Source organism: Alexandromys fortis, unplaced genomic scaffold (assembly GCF_014885135.2).
Source record: "Alexandromys fortis isolate MF-2015 unplaced genomic scaffold, M_Fortis_MF-2015_v1.1 scaffold_20, whole genome shotgun sequence".
NCBI lineage: Eukaryota > Metazoa > Chordata > Mammalia > Rodentia > Cricetidae > Alexandromys > Alexandromys fortis.
The window spans coordinates 9776478-9795581 of record NW_026067903.1 but is presented as its reverse complement, the minus strand read 5'-3'; the positions used below and the strand labels follow the sequence as shown (position 1 = coordinate 9795581).

Genomic DNA, 19104 nt, shown 5'->3' with positions numbered 1-19104 from the left:
TGCCCAAGAGCATGCCATCAGCAAGGAGAGAGACACCTGTGCCTTGGGGACACAGGTGAAGTCCACCACCTCCCAGTGCCTGGCGTGCACATTCTCCCTCTCTGGGCATCCGGGACGCCTGGCGGTCCTCACAGGCTCCCGGGTATTAGACAGGCCTGGGAACCCTGAGGGCTGAGGCGGCCAGGAGGGAGCGCCTGCACTTCTCCTACCCCTCCCCTCCGCAGCAGCCTCCTGCCACTCAGGCGACTCGACGTGCGGCCCCGCCCAATGACTGACGGCCGCCTCCGCGGGCGCCCCGCCCTCCCGGCTCCTCTTCCAATGGGAGGCCGGCGGGGGCGGGCCGCGCGGGCAGCCTCTCCAGCTGAGGCCGTGGCTGGAGCCGGGCAGGGGCGCGGGAGAAGCAGGTACCGGCGCGGGCTGCGCAGCCCCAGGCGCGAGAGCTGCGCTGACGGGCGGGCGGAAGGACGGTCCCCTGCGGGAGCCAGGGACCGCGGCGTGCGAGCGGGCGGGATTCGCGCCAGCCCAGGCACGGTCCGAAGTCCGCGCTATGGGAGAAGAGAAATACTTGCCTGAGCTGATGGCAGAGAAGGATAGCCTGGATCCATCTTTTGTGCACGCGTCGCGCCTTCTGGCGGAAGGTAGGACTGGCCCCGGCGCTCGCCAGCCCCGGGCAGTGGAGAAGTTGGGGAGGGTGGACGCTCCGCTGTGCAGAAACTGCCCCTCGGAGCTGCTAATGAAGGCGGGAGCGCTGCGCGGGTAGCTGGGCTCCTCTGAGGCTGAATTGCTGGAGACCAAAGCCCTGAGGTCTCATGACTGGAGGATGCGACCTGTTAGGGTCCTGGACAGGAAAACCAGCAAGTGTCAGGTGGTCCACCGGGACCTTTTCACTTCACAGAAGCCAGGGAAATCAGTTCAGGAGGAAATGCGAGCCATGAAACGTTTTTCTGAGAGCGTGTTGGACACACATCAGCGTTATTTATTTAGTACATTTTCCCCCCTTTGGCGTTTCTAAGTGATTTTGATAACCTTTTATCAGTCTTTCCCCTGAAAGTCTTAGAATTAATCAGCATTAAAGTATGTGTGTTTGTGTATTTATGTGAGCGTGGTAAGCAGAAGCTAAAGTGCTTATAAATGTATTTGAAAAGAGATTATTGGGTACTCTGTGAGATTTTGGTCTCTAGGAACGCTCCGTAATTGATCAACTGTTTTTTTTTTTTTTTTTTTTTTTTTTTTTTTTTTATCAGGTGTGCGTTTTCTTTTATGTACCTGTGATGTCCATGGAGCTTCGGTTCCCAGTGGAGCATCTATGCCTTTTGCATTGCTTTGAAAGGTCGTTTGAGAAAAGGCACACATGAAAACTTCTCTGTCAGAAATATTAACCCCAATTATTCCATTTATGTGAAACAATGCTAGCTACTAAAGACATCCCATATGCCCACTAATTGGCACATGCCTATTTAACACACTGCAGAATTTGGGGATGAATGTTTCATTAATTATGAACTGCTTCATCTTCAAACTGGCTACCATGCAGCTTGGGAGCGTGGGGTCTGACCCACTAGCAAAAGCAGTGGCATCGTCCCCTTGTCCAGTTCCTCAGCATTAAAGTAGATTTGAAGCTTTGTTTTGCATCATAGAAAAAATCTTGCTCCTCATAGGATCCACAGATATTAGATTTATTTGACATTTTTAATGGGTTATTATTTATTATGACCCACAGTAACAAAGTATCTCATGAAAGACTGCCAGGAAGAAATTTATAATCAGAATGTAGAAGACTCGAAATAATCTAAACTGTTTTCAAGGGGAGGCTGGCTTTGTAGAGTACTTAGGGAGTGAAATACAATCATGTTTACCACTTCCCTGATAATCCAATTATAGTCAATGAAAATCTAAAGTCAAGGACTATCCTGTCCTCTGCTTTTAAAGGATGTCTGTGTACTCATTATAGGAATATTGAAAAAAGAATGACTTAATAAGCATTAACAGATTAAAAATGTTCAATTATTGGCTTCAGTCTGTTCTTCAGAAGTGTTTCCGTTCAGCGTACAATGAAAAAGGAATACAGATTCGGATCTTCTCTGTCCTGATAACGGGAGCTTTCATTGGGACGGATGAATCAATCTTTGATTCACCAGCTATTAATGTCTGTTAACTGTACTTTCAAAGCTTACAGAACTAAGAGATGCAGGTGAAGGTCTTAGCAGAGTGAGACACAGGGATATTCCTGACCAGGAAAACGGTTAAGAGAACACTAAGTGCCTGGCTTCCTGGCACTTTTCTTTCTCAAGCACCGGATTTCTTGCGACTTAGGAAATTGTTCTAATGCACGATGTAATTTAATTTTTTCCCAGCAGGGGGAAGCATGGCCTGCTTTTGTAATGGATTAGGGAAAAAGCTCCTAACTAGACAAGCATCTCAGTAAGAAACAAAGAGGGTGCCTAAATTCAAAGAATTCCTAATGAGAAAGGAGAAAGGAGGAGGTGGCATCGGTAATCCAAGAGTAACCAGTTAGTTACATAAAGAGAAGCGCAGGCGCGTGTCACTTCTGTAACTCTAACCAAGCTCTTTACTCATGCTTACTAGACTGTAAGGGGAGTGTGCTTTGGATTCTCGGTGAATCAGAATGCACATGTTGCATTATAGATTTTTTCCATTGTCTTTTCAAAGGCCATTTGTGAGGGTTTCTAGGATCGCTGTAGAGATTTTATTTCTCGTACCTGGAAATGCTCCGATTGAAGACATCAGCTATAAATAAACCTGACACAGATACTCAAATGGAAGGAAGGTGCACAGCGAAATACATTTTAGCAGTGCTGTGCAGACAAGACAGTCTTGAGACTGAGGGGGCAATAAAAATGAGCCAGATGATTCCATTCTTTGGAATGAGTTTCTAGAAGCAGTGATATAAAGCAATGAACTCTCACAATGACTTATTTTGCCTTGCAATAATTGATAGATACAAGCCTATAATCACTTGTGCCTGCTTCATTTACGTTGGAAGGCCATGGTCTTCACATTACTTTTTGAGTTGCTTTTGTATTTTCATTTTATTTTATTTCATTTGTTTCTGTTTCGTGTTTTCAGTGAGGGTGATTCTAAAAAATAATCATTAAAAACAAATACATTATGAATATGACTTTAGCGATAGCAGATCGTGAGTAATATGGGTTAAGGTGTTTTCATAATGTATTTGATTAAAATAACTTCCATCCTGTAATTACAATTCTACATAGCTCCTCAGTTGTTATGGAAGGTGTTTCTGAATGTGGTAATAGAGCAAACTCAGTATGATTCTTAATGGTCTGGACCAGGTCCGATTCTGCTTGAGCAGTGAAGTTTCATGAGACTATTTATAGCTATGCTACCTCCATTTAATTCCACGTTTATTTAACCTGAATTTTGTAAGCTTTCCTTGTCTGGGTCCAGTTTTCTTCTCTCAAATTAAATAGTTAGAGTAGGAGAGCTGAATATTTCTGCAGTTCTTACTTACTCCCAGATGTTTGCTGATGCGAAGAAGTGATGTTTGTGTACTCAGAACAGAAAAATCAATAGCTGAACATTTTGAAACTTTTTCATTCCTTCCTAGTTTAATGATTAATAATACATTCACTGCAGTATAGTGCAATTTGAGGCATATACACTATGTTGGACAAGGAAGACAGATTCATGTTCTTAATTCTATTGAGTGACTCTGAAGGCTTGGGTCTTCTGTGCAAAATGTATGTGAACATAAGCTTGTTTTCAGTGGAATGTGCTATGCGACCGATTCACATTTATTATTCCATTATGACAGTTTATGCTTTCAGAAGGATTATTAAATTTCAGTGAAAGTGATTTAGGCAAGGCTTTCTTGCCTGTGTCTTCACAAATATTGATGGATTCGCCACTGTTTTAGCTAATTTATGGTTCTGTGAAAGAAAAGATTGCCAAATAAAATAGTTTCTGAGCCACTCCTTCCAGAGTTTGGTGAAAGCTTGACCCGCCAGCGGCAGTTGGTCTTTATGTTTGCAGATCTATGTGAATTTTTAAAAATGGGATGACAGCAAGGATTTTAATTTTTCACAAATGGTAACATGTCAAAACTGAGTTAGATTCAAATTCTCAGTAAGGATCACTTTAAAATTGAGATCTTAGTCCCTAAATATTTCCCACAGTTCTTGGCAAAGTTTTATAAGTTATCGAACATTCTGATAGTGCACCTAGAATCATCCTCTAATTTAAAAAAAATACAATATTTACACAACTCTTTCAGTTGATGTTTTTTTTTCTTGGTGACTGTGTCTTTCTTCTCTCTGTAGAAGCAGTATATAATCTTAATTACATTTATTAAATACAAGACCATCACACACAGGTACAGATTAAAATCTTGCTATCTTCAGTCTGCATTCAAAGCAATTAATGACATGGGCAAACCCATCTATTTCAGTGTGTAACACACTTGGCACTGAGTACTGACATGCCCACCCTTCACTGTGGCGCACTGAAGATGCCATTTGCTTTCCTGTATGATTCTGCGTTTTTTTGAATCTGTGAAATGGGAAATGCAATGCTCCCCAGACAGATATTTTGAGATATACCTTTCTGTTTGCAGTAATAAGGGCGGAATTTTGTGTCAATACAGGAAACACATTTTCTTTAGCATTTTCATGCCATTGTCTGCTTAGTCTCAATGTGAGACTAGATTTTATAAGAAAAGGAAAAGTGATTCTTATTTTGCTGTTTGAATCACTGCTGAATGATGTTTTAACTCATAAATCAAGTTAGAAAACATATTGTCTTGTAAAATATGGCTGCAGAGAGGATTTTTAAATGCCCCCATCCATCAATGGTTCCTTGTCAGTCTGCCTTGGTTTGGTCAACACTAGTTATTATTATTTTTTTTAATAATAAATCTAGACTTCATCAAGCTTCTTCTCCAACCTGCAATACTTCCATCTTAGCAAGTGATTTCAGCTTCCCTGGTCTCTGTGTATATGCTCTGTTATGTTCCTTGCTTCCTAGTACATGCAGATTCTATGCCCCACCTCACATATATTCATATACATTCGTGCTTATCCTCACATACAGACTCCATGTCCATCCTCACATACAGACTCCATGCCCCCATCACATACAGACTCCATGCCCCCATCACATACAGACTCCATGCCCCCATCACATACAGACTCCATGCCCCCATCACATACAGACTCTATGCCCATCCTCACATACAGACTCCATGCCCCCATCACATACAAACTCCATGTCCATCCTCACATACAGACTCCATTCCCATTCTTGAATTATTTTACTAATAAAAGACTAATATATTTTTTTTCTTTTCAAGCTTGACCCACATCCTGCACACCAGCCCTTCCCATGTGGTTTGAACTCATTCTAGAGATACATCTTTTCCTCAGGTCCTGCCACCACTTCTGCTTAGTCTTTTTTGTAGCAGCCTTGACAACATGAATAACTGAAAAAATAGACTGCATTTCACTTGCAAAAGTAATGAAATTAATCTTTCTTGCCACTTATCCTCTCTTGTGTCTTTCAGGTGTTTGGTATTATTAATCAGTACCTAGTTTCCTCATTTTTCTTACTTTATCTCTTCAAAACTCCTCTGTCTAGCCTCTGTCTTCCCCGCTGCCCTGAAAGTCACTTTAGTGACAGAAGCCCCCCCTACCAGCCTCATCTATTAAAGGCTTTCTTCCCTTTCAGCAGGCACACGGTTTGCGGTTTGCACTGCTGCTACTCTTGGAGGGCCTCTCTCCTCTCTGGGTTTCTTCCACTGTCTGCTGCTGGCCTTCCCTAATTGTCTAACTCTTCCAGGCTCTTCAGTGTACTTCAGTTCCCGACTTCAGTACACCCCGTACTTCCACAAGGATTCATTCAAAATGAAATTCCTGCCGGCTCAGGCTCTTTAATAATTTGTTTCCCGTAACAAGTAGCTTGCGTTCTTTGGCGTTCTTACTTTATATCTCCTTTGCCAGCCTTGTCTCTTGATCTTCTCTGCTTACTTTATCTGGCCTGCAATAACTTATTCACCTCTCTACACCCTCTCTCCTCACCCTTACCTGTCCTCACCATGGTGGCCATGTTCTCTTTCTCGAGCTCACTGTCCCCAGTGTCATTGTTCCATCGTTACTAGGCTGTGCTGGTTTGTCTCACTCGAGTGAACTCGATGGGCAGAGCTAAGTCTTGCTCAGCATTGCCTAAACAATATCCAGCACGAGAGCTTCACATATGGAGCTGCTCAGCACATACATGCAAAGATATTCCTCATCACACTTCAGATTCTACTCCTGGGGCCTCTCTGCGACATCATCTGGCATGATGTATAGCTGGCTGCCTCTATTCCCCATCCTGTGTCTAAGGGATTCTATGTGCTGTGACTTTTCTGTAAGAGCTCCCTAATTTGTCTCCTTGGTTATAATTATTACTCATTCAAGAAATTGGGGCTGGCTACCCCTTCATCTAGGAAGCCTTCCATAATAGCTTCCTGATCTTATTTATTATGGATTAGGTGAACTTGCCTTTCTTCTTCTTGACCTTTCCACTGCTACATTGCAACATGCAGTTCTGTTTGATCTTGTCTTTCTGCCCTCTAAGCTGAGAGGTTGGATTTGTGACTCTGGTCTCTGAATCCTTAATGCCTGCCTTCAGTTTCGGTGTATGATACATGGTTACTAAGTGGATGATACCACAGTTACATATTACCTTTCTCCTAGCTAGAAGACATCTCCAGAAACAAAATTCCAGAATTTTTTTTCACGGTTGAATTCGGCCGTATTTTATCAATCTTTAATTCAATTTACAGAGGATCGTTTTAAGAACATTTATTCACTAAGAAAACATTATTTTGAAGTAGTTTTACATTTGCAGGTAATTGTGAAGCCAGAGGTTATTTTAGTCTATAATATCCAACCCGAGAAGATGACATTGATACATTGTATGGGCACAGCTTTATTGTGTGGCCTTGTGTAGGATTGTTTTTATCACAGCTGTGATGCTCAGCTCCCTCCACCACGATGATCATTAGCGGACAATGAGGACTACTGAGACATCAAGAACAATGGCAATGGGTTTTTGATCCTATTGCATGTATTGGCTTTGTGGGAGCCTAGGCTGTTTGGATGCTCACCTTACGAGACCTGGACGGAGGAGGGTTTTCCTTGGACTTCCCATGGGACGGAGAGCCCTGATTGCTCTTTGGGCTGACGAGGGAGGGGGACTTGATTGGGGGAGGGGGAGGGAAAGGGGAGGTGGAGGTGGGGAAGAGACAGAAATATTTAATAAATAAATAAATAAAATTATTCTAATAGGAATTTAATAATAATAATAATAAAAGAAGTAAAGCAATGTGTTTACAGGGGTTAGAAAACCTTAGGTATAACCATGTGCCATCAGTATTTCATAGTGATTGCTTAATCACTGTATTTCACATCTCTTCTTTTGACCAGTATGTAATATAAAAAATATCTGATTTGAAATTTTTTTCTGTCACTTCTATTTTTAATGCAATAAATAGCATATGCTCTAACCATATTCAGAGATTGAAAAATTAAGCATTTTTATGAAAGTGGTAATTTTCAATAATATAAGTATGACCTAGAAATATTATTTTAAGAAACATGATTAGTAGTTGATTTCCCAAAGTTATCAAATATTTGTTTTATAGGACCCCTTATTTTCTTGAGTGAAAAATCTTATGGCGATTAATTTCATTCATCTAGAGTTTAAGGAGTCATCGCCAGTGTATCCCATTGATACACCACTAATTTTTCCTTAATTGAGCTATTTGTGACTCATCTCCATTCCTAAGCTTGCTGACTCTCAGTAGAGGAGTGCTGTGGGAACTCCTTCATCCAATAGCCTTTAAAATACCAGCCCACTTTGGGCGTGGTCTCATGTACTATAAATGCAGGCAAAAAGTGTTTGTAGGCCTCACAGCTTGCTGGATTTAGTTCCAGTTTCCAGCACACAAGGGGACTACAGATTTGTACTCTTTCTGTGAGTTTATCCCCAAACAAATAAAACTTTGTTATACTCCATTCCAGGTTATTGTGGAACTCTTTTGTACATCAACAAATAAGTAATAAATATTTAAAAACATCTGCATTGCTTTAGGTTCCTTTCTATGGGTATTCTTAGTTTGGCTATAGTGTGGGAGACCGATTCTATGGGGCTAGGACTCTTTTACATTTAATCAAACAATCACAGTTGTCCTTTAATGTGGTTTGATGACATCTCTCTACAATAACTATATGCTACTGATATACACAGAGGCATTACATGTTTAATTTGTCAAGTCTAAGCTGTAGGGGGTTTAACACATTTGTGTGTGAGTAGAAGGCACGTAAGTACACATATATTTTTATGATATCAGTAGTTCATGGATGGTCTGCTAGATTTCATGACTATTTAGCAGAGCAGTAATTTTGAAGATCACAGGGATCCAGAGTTGTCATACTTACTTTTGACTCATTCACAGGCTGTGCTCTTTACCAGAAGCTGCATGGAATGTTTTCATGGCTTACCACGAGTCTACCCACCAATCACATTAGATTGTTACTAGTATCATTCTTATAAATGTCAAGAGTTAATACTATTTAGCACAAGTACTAAAGTAAAGAAATGTTGATCAAAAATTCAGATTTACCCAATCAGAGGCCATGAAGAGCCACTAAAATATACTGCCTCCTGGGGCAAGAGGCAAATCTTTTCATGATGTGAAGGAAGGTCAGATATTACTATGTAAAGTTTAGGTCAGAGACTTGATATTAATTTGTCAGTAAACTGCTCATAATAGTCCCCAATGCAAGAAATACATGAATTAATTTATAATTCTATAAGATAAATAGAGTAAGTTAAATATAAGTGAATTTGTTGTGTGGACATTTACCAAATAGTTAATTATGCAGTCAGGTTGAGGAAATCTGAATGTCTTATATTTTAGGGTGCCGTTAAAGTACTTAGTAATGTTCAAGAGAGGCATAAGTAAACATTCCGTTCTTTGCTTTTTTAGTGGTCAAGAAAATTATTGGAGAAATTGTGTGATTTGCTAATTTCTTTTAAAGAAGGACTGCTTATATTTGTTGAATTCTTCTCCCAACCAAGAACAACTGTAGCTTCTTTCTTGTCTCTTCAGCAGTGAGGGTTTTGTTTAATGTCTGAAGTCAAGCAGATTGTATATTTGGTCAGAAACAGATGCCTTGATATAAATATTTTCTATAGGTTCTGAGCTCATGGGATTTAATATGTTGGAAACATATTGGTTGGCGTTACTACTTCCCTGTTATCAATGTAATCAATGTCCATTTCCTTTCAAATGTTAGTGATTAGTTTTACTCTATTTATAAAAACCAGAATCCATATGTTTTCCCCAGAGTGCATTTTAGCATATTTGTGGTTGCATGCTGGATAATGTTAGGTCTTGAGAGGAGCTCAGAAGAAGCAGCCCCAGGGGCAAAAGCAGTGAAAGAAATTACTTAATGAATATAATGGGGTAAGTAATGAGGAATTCATTTGACATCTTCTTATGCAAGCATTTGGAATATATTATGAGAAGTAATGAATATTGTCCCCATTTTATGAGAAAATGTAAAGAGAGACACATTATATGTTAATTAACATCAATGTACTTTTTTTTGAGAATGTCATACCTGAGCATCTATACCACTCTGCCCATTACCTAATGCCTCCATCTTCTCCAATATCGCCCCCAACTAAATTCATTACCTCTTATAACATTATTATTGTTACACATATATACACTCATATGTGTACACGTGTATATGCACACATGCATGCCCAGCTACTCAGTATATTTAGTTCATTTATCATTGACTATATATTTATGTGTCTGGGCTGACTCTTTGGTATTGGCCAGTCTATGCAGGAACTCAGCCCTGAAGGAAAATGATTCCTCTTCTTTTAGGGGTCACCACTCACCTGTGCTCTTCATTTATTGGTAGGACCAGAGGCAAGTAGTTGATAGAAGTTAGGAAAAAAGTCAAAAGGTGTTACTAAACCTTGAAATTTTTAAAAAGAAAAGACATATATCCTTGTTTCACTGAATATAAAAATACTACTCTGATAAACTGTTAAGTCTTAAAAATATTTGCTACTGTAGAGTTTTGTTTCATTTAAAATTGCTTTCTCTCTAATAAAGACCTGAATGAAAAAACAAACTTTCTTTAAGAAATTAGATTTGCACACAGCGGTGTATTAATGTCCTATAAAATGAAAGCAATGGGCATAAAATATACTTACTGTGCTAAAGCATGTAAATTTTACTTAAGTGTAAAACTAGACAAAAGATCATCTTCATATAGAAAGACCTAGATTAGAGTTTGGTTTGTCTCCTGGAATTCAAGACCTGGTGAAGGGGAATTCTTTAAGTTGTGTTAAGTTGAAATAGCATTTAGTGAACACATGTGTTCATTCTAAGTGATAGTTAAGAGTTTGGACTTCCTGCTGAAATCAAAGTCATTTAAGAGGATTTAAGCAGTACCAAATAGGTGATTATCTCATTGACACACAATATGGATCCACTCTTGGAAAATGGCCTGTGTATGTCTTAGATGTGGGTAGGACCCGAGGTAGCTAAAATAGTAAACCGGTTAAAAAGCTCTGGAGAACTGAGTTCAAATCATACAGTGCAGAGAGCAAAAGGAGGAAAGGTTTGTTAAAAGTTTATAAGTACAGTGTAAAAACTTGGTTCAGATAGAGAAGATGATAAATAAAAGAAATAACGGTTGCTGTTGGAAATCCCTCTTGCTAATAGGGTCAAAGGCACTGTTGGCTGCGAAGCTATTACTCAAACAGATAGTCAAGGTCAGGAGACTATGCCCTGAATGAAGGACTAGTAGAGAGTTTAATACAAATTCAGATGCCGAAGTCAGGAAGCGGGTATGGAGAAATTTCAGTGTGCTCTAATGGAATAACTGAGCTTGGGAGCATACACTGGTAACCACAGCACTGAGGAAGTGAAGGCAGGAGGATTCTGAGTTTAAGGTCAGCCTAGGCTGCATATTTATACTTTGTCCTAAAGTCACCCATCACCATCAGCAGCAACAAAAGCCAAATGAAACCGAGAAAGAAAAGGTAACTGTCACAAATACGGTCCAATGGATGTATAGACAGAAAAGGAAGGACAGGAAAACAGAAATGTGGAGAAAAATCCATGTGCACTTGATGAACAAATAGTAGCCCAGGTCCTGAGAAAGTGAACATGGACTTGACAAGGCAGCATATTGAAATGTCTAAAATGGATAGTATTTATCATTTCGACCTACGCAAATCGTGAATTTGTGTGCTTGAACAAAGAGGAGAGAGGTAGAAAGATGGAGATATTGGAGTGTAGGTTAAATCACCAATGTTGTAATTATACCCTTAAAGTCTATTTTCTGCTCCTGAGGTAATTTTGAAGCCTTGATTTTGAGTGGATATTTTTAAGCTTAATGTACTCTTTTGTCCTCATGTGTAAAGTGGGGGTTGTTATAAACCAAGAAAATGATGGTAGAGCTATATTGTTGTTATTGTTGTTATTTTGATAACTGTAAATAGCACTTATCCTATCCCTTGTCCTCCCATGCTCAGCTGCTTCTACCTTTTACCTGTCAGTCTAACAGTCTATCCGTGTGGCAGGGAACCCACTTACAAACAAATATATCATATATAAGATCATGCCGTCTATCCTTGGATCTTTTCTAAGGCATGTCCTTGGTGTTTGAAGGCTTCCCTTCTTCCAGAACCTTTGTTCATACCTGCCTTTTCATTACTGGTTCGTGCTGACTTGTTGGAACGTGTGACCTTAGGCTCACTGTTAGCATTCAGATGCTCTTTCTCCTTTACATCTGTGATTCCACAAGCCGCTTAAGAATGCTCTGCTTTCATTATGGGCAGTGAGATACTGATCTACAGAGCTGGGAGATGAGAGATCCAAATTTGCTACCCTGTAAATTTCAACGCTTCTTTGAGTGTACCGTGACTGAATGAAAAGACACACACATACACCTTTGTAGATAAGCACCCACAAACACACAGACACATTTTCTTTTCAGACAGCAAACAATGCAGAGCCAATACATTCTGCAAGAAACAAAGACTTGGAGGACATAAGAAAAAGGAGGTGCTTCTGTGCCATTTAAAATATATGCTTTGGATTAAACAGTACTTTGTGAAGCATTATTATAACTTGTGTGTGAAATTTGCTTGTGAAATTACTAGGTTATTAAGTAAAAGTTATATCTTACCCTGGGATGTGGAAAAATCATTCAGAAGCTACTATTGTAGTGAAAAGAACTTGACAAGTCAAGTCAGAAACTAAATTCCATATCTGCTACCTGGCTGCTTTCTAACTCTGGGAAATTTTGTCACTATTAATTGGCCTTTGTGTCCTTGTGATAATGCAGTTCCTTGGTTCTGCAAATTTTCTGATAAATTCTTTGGAGGTTTGTAAGCATTACTTATCTTGTGAAGATATTAGCAAGAGCCACTTTCTTATCTGCTTCAATGTGTGTGATTATGTTACTTAAAAAATAAGGTGAAAGTTGTAAATAGAAATGGAGCTTTAAAACACACAGTCGATGAGGATGAGATGCTTTAATTATTTAACCTGTGTGAGGAATACCCTTGGCAACACAGATAATATTTTTATCAGCCGAGATTCTGCCCTCAAGTCTTCTTCCCATGATCCTCATATCCTCTAAGTATGGTTCTGATGTTTCTCCTCAATTTCCTGGAGATACTTTAACTTAGTATTTAATCATCCTTCTTAAAAGTTCACTATGCCTTTGGCAGTTGCCTGTGCTGTTGCATTCCTCAGTAGCTATTTCCCTTTAGTGTTGATTATCAATTCCATTGCACAAAGTGTCTCTTCTGGGTAGACGTGTGGTAAGTCTTCAATAGTATTTTATTATATGAGTTAAGTTGTTACGAATGTTCACTTCCCCTTTCACTTGCCTGGATGGATATCAGTGTAGCTTCAGGTCCTGGAATTCTTAGGGATCCCAAGCTGGCCTGGAAGTTAAGATTTTCTGCCTTGGCCTCTTAGGTAGTGAGCGTACAGTTTTACATCAGGATGCTGGGCTTAGACTGTCTTTCTTTATGTGGAGTAGAGCTAGCAGCTTTTAAAGCCTAGTTTTCTTTTACCTTATATGAAATGCATAGCCAATTCTTTAATACCTTCCAGGCTCTGTCATCCTCTCTCCAATAATGTGTGAACATTCTGGTTGTCACTTTTTTGGGCCAACATTTGAAGTTCTCAGTCTGCTTAATATCAGATATTTTATTTGTTTGAAACCTTAAAATACCATGGATTTTATTTGCATTCCCTTGATAAATAATGTTGGCAAACATGTTTTATGTGCTTTTTGCCACTTACACATATTCTCATCGAAGTGATTGATTAGAGGCTGGCATATTTTAAATTGGATTGTTAGTCTTTTACTGTTATGAGAGTTATTTTAATGTTCTGGATTTGTATTGTTTATTAACCATATGAATTGTAAATATCTCACCCCAATATACAACTTATATTTTTATTTTCAGAAAAGCCTCCTGAAGAGAAGTTATAAATTCTGCTGGCCTCCATTAACATTTTTTCCTTTATCTATGTTGATAGTGTGTCATTCTTAGGAAACCATTGTGTTTTTCAAGGTCAGAAAAATGTCATCATGTGTGCTAGAACTTGTGTTTAGCCTTTAAGTACAGGTTGATATACCATGCAGATTTTTTTCATTGTGCTTGCTATTAAACGAGGGAGGGTAATGTGCTTTTGTTTAAGGTTCTAATATCCATGTTTTTCTGTATAGTTTTATGATTGCTTTCTTTGCTTACTGTTATTTTTAGTGCTTAAAACCACATGCAGAGACAAAGGAGGTATATCTTTAAAAATGAAAATGGAAAAGCTTAAGATTGTAATGTTCAATGATAGGTGTATAACCTTCCATAGTGTTCTCCATATGTATCTGCTTCAGACTTAAAGCTGGTAGTGTTAGGCAGGGTGTGTTTAAACCTATAATCAACTGTGTGACGTTTTTATTTTCTTTCTAGGACATAATCACTGTGGGAAACTTGAATATGTGCTGCCTATCATAAATGAAAATATGAGGCACTATCTAAGAGGCCTTGCTGTTTGAGTATATTGTTATATCAGTGAAGAAGTGGCATATTTATTGCCAGAGAGCAGTTGCCATGTTGGGGGAAAAACTAGCATGATTGTCCTGAGGTGTAAAGTATGTTCTGGTGCTGTATGAGAACAGAGAGTAGTAGAGGCACAGGTGTTTCCAGCACACAGCCCCAGCACTTAGTTATGAGCTATATGGCCTTTCTACTTTTCCCAGAAAAAAATGTGCTAGATAGAAGCAAACTTGACCCTTTTTCTTAATAAAGTCAACATATTTATAGACCATGAGCACAAGTCTATGTCTGTGCTCATAGTAAATGCCCTTCTTTATCACTTGATCTTCATTGGCATGTTAAATGATAAAGTCACTGTTGCCTAGAATGTAACATACATTTCCTGAGGTTACTTAAGGCTGTAACTGGTGACGTAGTGCTTATCCTAAAAGCTCATGAACCAAAGCACTGTCAGTCAGTCAACGTGTTCATACTCGTCTCATCACTACGGAGACCCCAAGGAAGAGCTGACAGTCATCCAGACTGGCAGAAAGCCTCAGTGCTGACATCTGACAAGATAATTCTGACACAAGTGTGTTTATTTACAGGCAAGAAGATAGCCCCTGATGGAAAATAAGCTTATGTGTGTCATTTTGAGGTGTTTATATGTGCATATAAACATATGTGTGTGTGCATTTAGATCGAAGGAAATGTATTTAACTGATGAAAGTTGACACACAAATACTGAAATGTGTTCCCACTGGACTAGTTAAAACACCTATAGGAACGCAGAAAGAATGGAAAACATTTTGTATTATCCAAAGGCTATATGTAGAAACACTTTTGGAAATGGAAACTTTATATGGCCAGTGAATATACTTTTTTATCTTGTGTTTTTGCAGTTTTGTTGACTTGAAAATTCTTCCTTCAGTTGCCATGAAAGAAGAAAAAGCTAATAGTGATGGTTTCATAAAATACAGATTATAAAGCCACTAGAGCTTACTAGGTTTATTTTAGTATTTGGATATCCAATTATAAGTAAAAAGTTTCTCAAATGTGATTCCATTCTACTCTCAAACAACTAAAATTACATCACTATTTTGGAGGAATTATCGTAGGCCCTGTAAATTTGTTTAGACCCTTTTGATTCTTCATCCCCTTCTCTGTGTGCTGATGTTACAGTCTTTCCCCCACTCTTGGTTCTGCTCTTAAATCAGGGCAACCACTGCCTTTCTCTCTCTGAGGGCAGGTCGACATTGAACCTGAGGGCAAACAGAACTGTTTTTGATGATTCCTAGTACAGACAGCAATTATTCTGGAACTTGTGTGCACTGTTCAGACATAACAAAAAAGATATGGACAATGGGAGAGAGGTGAGAGTATTCTTCTAGTTTTCTTCTAGCCTTCTAAGGACCTAGCCAACGTCAGATTCTTGAGAAATGGGAGAGGTTTCTTCAGTGAAGTATCCAGAGCATTCACCTATTTGTTGATTGGATAGTTTGTTCTGTTGATACTTTCTGAGTTTGAAAAAAATCATGTACTTTAATTTATTAATCTTCTGTTAGAAGAGGAAGATGTTAAAGATTTTCTCTCATTCCACAGATGGTCTCTATTCTGTTGAGACAGACACATATATCCCAGCCTTAAGATAGAAGATTCAGAATTAAACCCACACATTGACAGACATCTGGTCCTCAAAAAAGGTGCTAAGGGTTTTGAAACGTTCTCAGGCAATGAGGGAGCCACAGGGAAAGGAAATGTGGGCCCGAAGAGTTTGGTTTCAAACAGGGTATAGCTATAGGAAACTGGTGCTTAGTCATACTGTGGGAATTTAAGAAGAGGGCAAAAACAGACTGAGGGTTGAAGGACTTAGAACATCTCCTTAAAGCTAGGTCAAAAGCTTCTCCTAGAGACTGTGAACTCCCTGGCAGTTCATACTTATCATCACAAAGAACCCCTTCTTCCCCCCAAAAAGAGCAGAAATAAAACTAAAGCAAAAATCAAAATATCACCAACAAAATACCCCAAGTGTGACTAATCCCCTCCAAATCAACAACATTTAGAACAACAACAACAAAAAATCCCAAAACAGCAACATTGAGTAAACCAGACTCCACTAGTCATGCAGTACCCCCATGGAAGAAATGCAGGCACTCTGGGTCTTGGAAGATGGGCAGATATGCTGTCCCCAAAAAGATGAGCAAAGGCACTTAAACCCAGGCCTGTGACTCATGGCCTGCTGCAGTGGAAGGTGGCCTTTAGTCACTTTTGCCTTATAGTACAGATTAGACATATTGTATTGCTTATAAATGAAAGAACCAAGTTAGAGATGCAGGAAGATAGTTGTTCTGTGCAGCCTCCCCATTCTCCTTCGTCAACAAATACCCATGATACATACGAACTGGGATTAGAGTGTGCCTCCCATGAAATGGTTCTGGATGGATGAACCTCAGAATAATGCTGCTCTTTATTGAGCGGAGGTAAAATATTGTAGCTGCCTGATAACAGCCTGCCATGTTACAAATCACCATTTGCAAGGTTACACAAGGCGCCTTTAGAAAAAAGCTAAATGAATTACTTCAAATAGCATGTTTGTATTCAGAGGGAAATAGCTGGTAGTTTAGGATTGACAGTCTTTTCTTTGGGTTTCAAAAGCCCCATTGCCATGCTATGGCTTTCCCCTGGCTGCGAGAGCTGAAAGCCTGCACTGAATAGGTGAATAGAAGATATTTCTAATTGAGAAAGTAAGAAAAGGATTTTTTGTGAAATAGTCACAATGTTTCTCATTCTCTTATTGTAATATTTACATACTTTTGTATTGGTCAAGCTAAATCTAACTGAAAATACAGTATTTATCTGACTCACCGCCTTAAGATCGGTTTCTTTCCAATCCCATTTTTCTTTATGTTAAATCTAGAACAGTACATTAAATTCAACTAGCTATTCCCAAACATATACATTCACCCACACAAATACAATAGGTCTCAATCAACTTTTATGTCATCAATGTGGATGCTAACTAATTAGCAATTCCAGGTTGTAACTCAGAGTGGATAGTTGGTTTTTGTCAGGAGGAAATTCAGGGGGACCTTCTCTGTATGGTCTGGTTTAGACATCCCTCCTATTATTTAGTTTCTGATGTGAACAACATTAAGACATTTAATTTTCTAAACAATATTTTAATGTATCTTTTCTTCTTTTGTTGCTATTATTATTATTACTATTACTATTATGAATTATTATTATTTTGATAAAAGGATTCACTATTTAGCTCTGTCTCTGGGTGTCCTTCAAATCTTTAGTGTTTCTTTTAACCACTAGTATTTCCATGGGCCCCCACTTAAGTAAAAATTTTAGCTTGTAATTTCCCTGAGAAATACCACGTTAAGTTCATTTTAAAATATTTTTGTCAGATTCTACAGGTATCCCATAGTAAATACACACATCTTAAGATTTGATGACAAGATTCATAAGAGAGTGAAAACATGTGACCTTTGTCTCTCCAAGTTATTGAGTATTGGGTTATCTCACTCAATATGTTTTTTTCTAGCACCACCTGTTTGCCTATGATTGTTTTAATTCCTGTTTCTTTAAAGCTGAATAAAATGGCATTGAATACATATGTCCTCATCTGTTGATGAGTTGAAGGATCTGGAGTTCATACCTTAGTTGTTGCAAATGCAGCAGTTGATGAACGTGGATGAACAAGTGTCTCTTTAGTAGGAAATAGTCTCCATTGAGTATATACTCAGAGTGGAACAGCTGGGTCATATGGTAGATCTATTTTTGAGAAACTTCCCATTATTTCCACCAGACTGATTTGCACCCTGACCAACAGTGAATGAGAGAACCCTCTTAAAAGAAGTTTTAATTGTACTTTCTTTATGGCCATGGATGATGGAAATTTGTAAAAGTATTTATTAGCCATTTGGGTTTTTTCTTCCGAGAAGTCTGTTCAGTCCCATATTCACATTTTAATTGGATTGTTTGTTGGTCTTTGTTTTTTGAATTCCTGACATATTTTAGACCCTAACCCATCCTCATCTTGCCACTGACCCAGTTATCATGAATGTTAGACAAGTGTTAGGCCATTGAGATACATAAGCCAAATGATATTCCCCGACAGTACTCATCTGGATCTTTTACATTTAAGTGTTTATCTTCATATCAGAAGTTGGAATTATTAACCTATTGAGGCTTAGTCAGGAACGATAGGAACAGAGAATTCAGAGGTGGCTATTCTACTTGCTTTGTGTTATAGTTTTGTGTTATAATGTGCAGGTCATTGGAAGACAGGACAGTATTAATGTCCTAATATTTTATCTCCTTTCCAACTTTAGACAAAATGATTTTAGGGTAGAAAATGAAAAAGATAAACTTAATGAACTGAATAATTAAGAAAATAAGGATGAAAGTGTATAATTAGAAAGGGAATGATGGACATTTATTGAAGCAAGGGGTCAGCAGTTATGCCACTGTATATCACAATCATAAAAATGCAAACCTATTTTCAATCCCATAAGAAAGATAATTTGAAACTTTTAATTGTTCCTTGTGACTCATTGAACAATCAAAGCCTTATAGGAGTAAGAGAGGATGATGAAAACTCATAAAGGAAAAGAGGGCTAGTTAAATGCTCCATGTAGGCTATGACATTGAATTTGAAAGTAAGTATGAGAACTAGTGAGCTGTCTTTCTATTTAAAAAATTGTAATCATGTGCCAGTGTAAAGAATCCAAAAGGTTATTAATATATTACTCTATGTAGTAGAGGTTTTAATGAAGGACACAGAAATATATAGCAATATGTCAACCTGCTACCAGTAGACTCCTTTTATAGTTCCTTGAAACATGATAATTGTTATTTTTAATATTTGTATTAATACATGAAACATAAAGAAGTTGCAGTAAGGTGATCAATCATCTTCATTTTGTTAAAAGTGATTTGTCTCAATTTATTTATTGATCTATCTAGGTGGTAGTAAAGTATGTATTT

General features: G+C 38.5%; 1 protein-coding gene across 4 annotated transcripts in view; it reads left to right on the top strand.

The window, feature by feature from the left end:
- The first annotated feature begins 400 nt into the window (after window positions 1-400).
- Khdrbs2 (KH RNA binding domain containing, signal transduction associated 2) overlaps window positions 401-19104 on the top strand; it is a 396449-nt gene continuing 377745 nt past the window's right edge. For all 4 annotated transcript variants that reach the window (XR_007590495.1, XR_007590496.1, XR_007590497.1 and 1 more), the window contains exon 1: window positions 401-638. Coding sequence is in view for 1 of the 4 variants with exons in the window: in XM_050134757.1 (XP_049990714.1) it covers window positions 548-638 (91 nt within the window). In the remaining 3 variants the exon portion in view is untranslated. The remainder of the gene's footprint in view (window positions 639-19104) is intronic.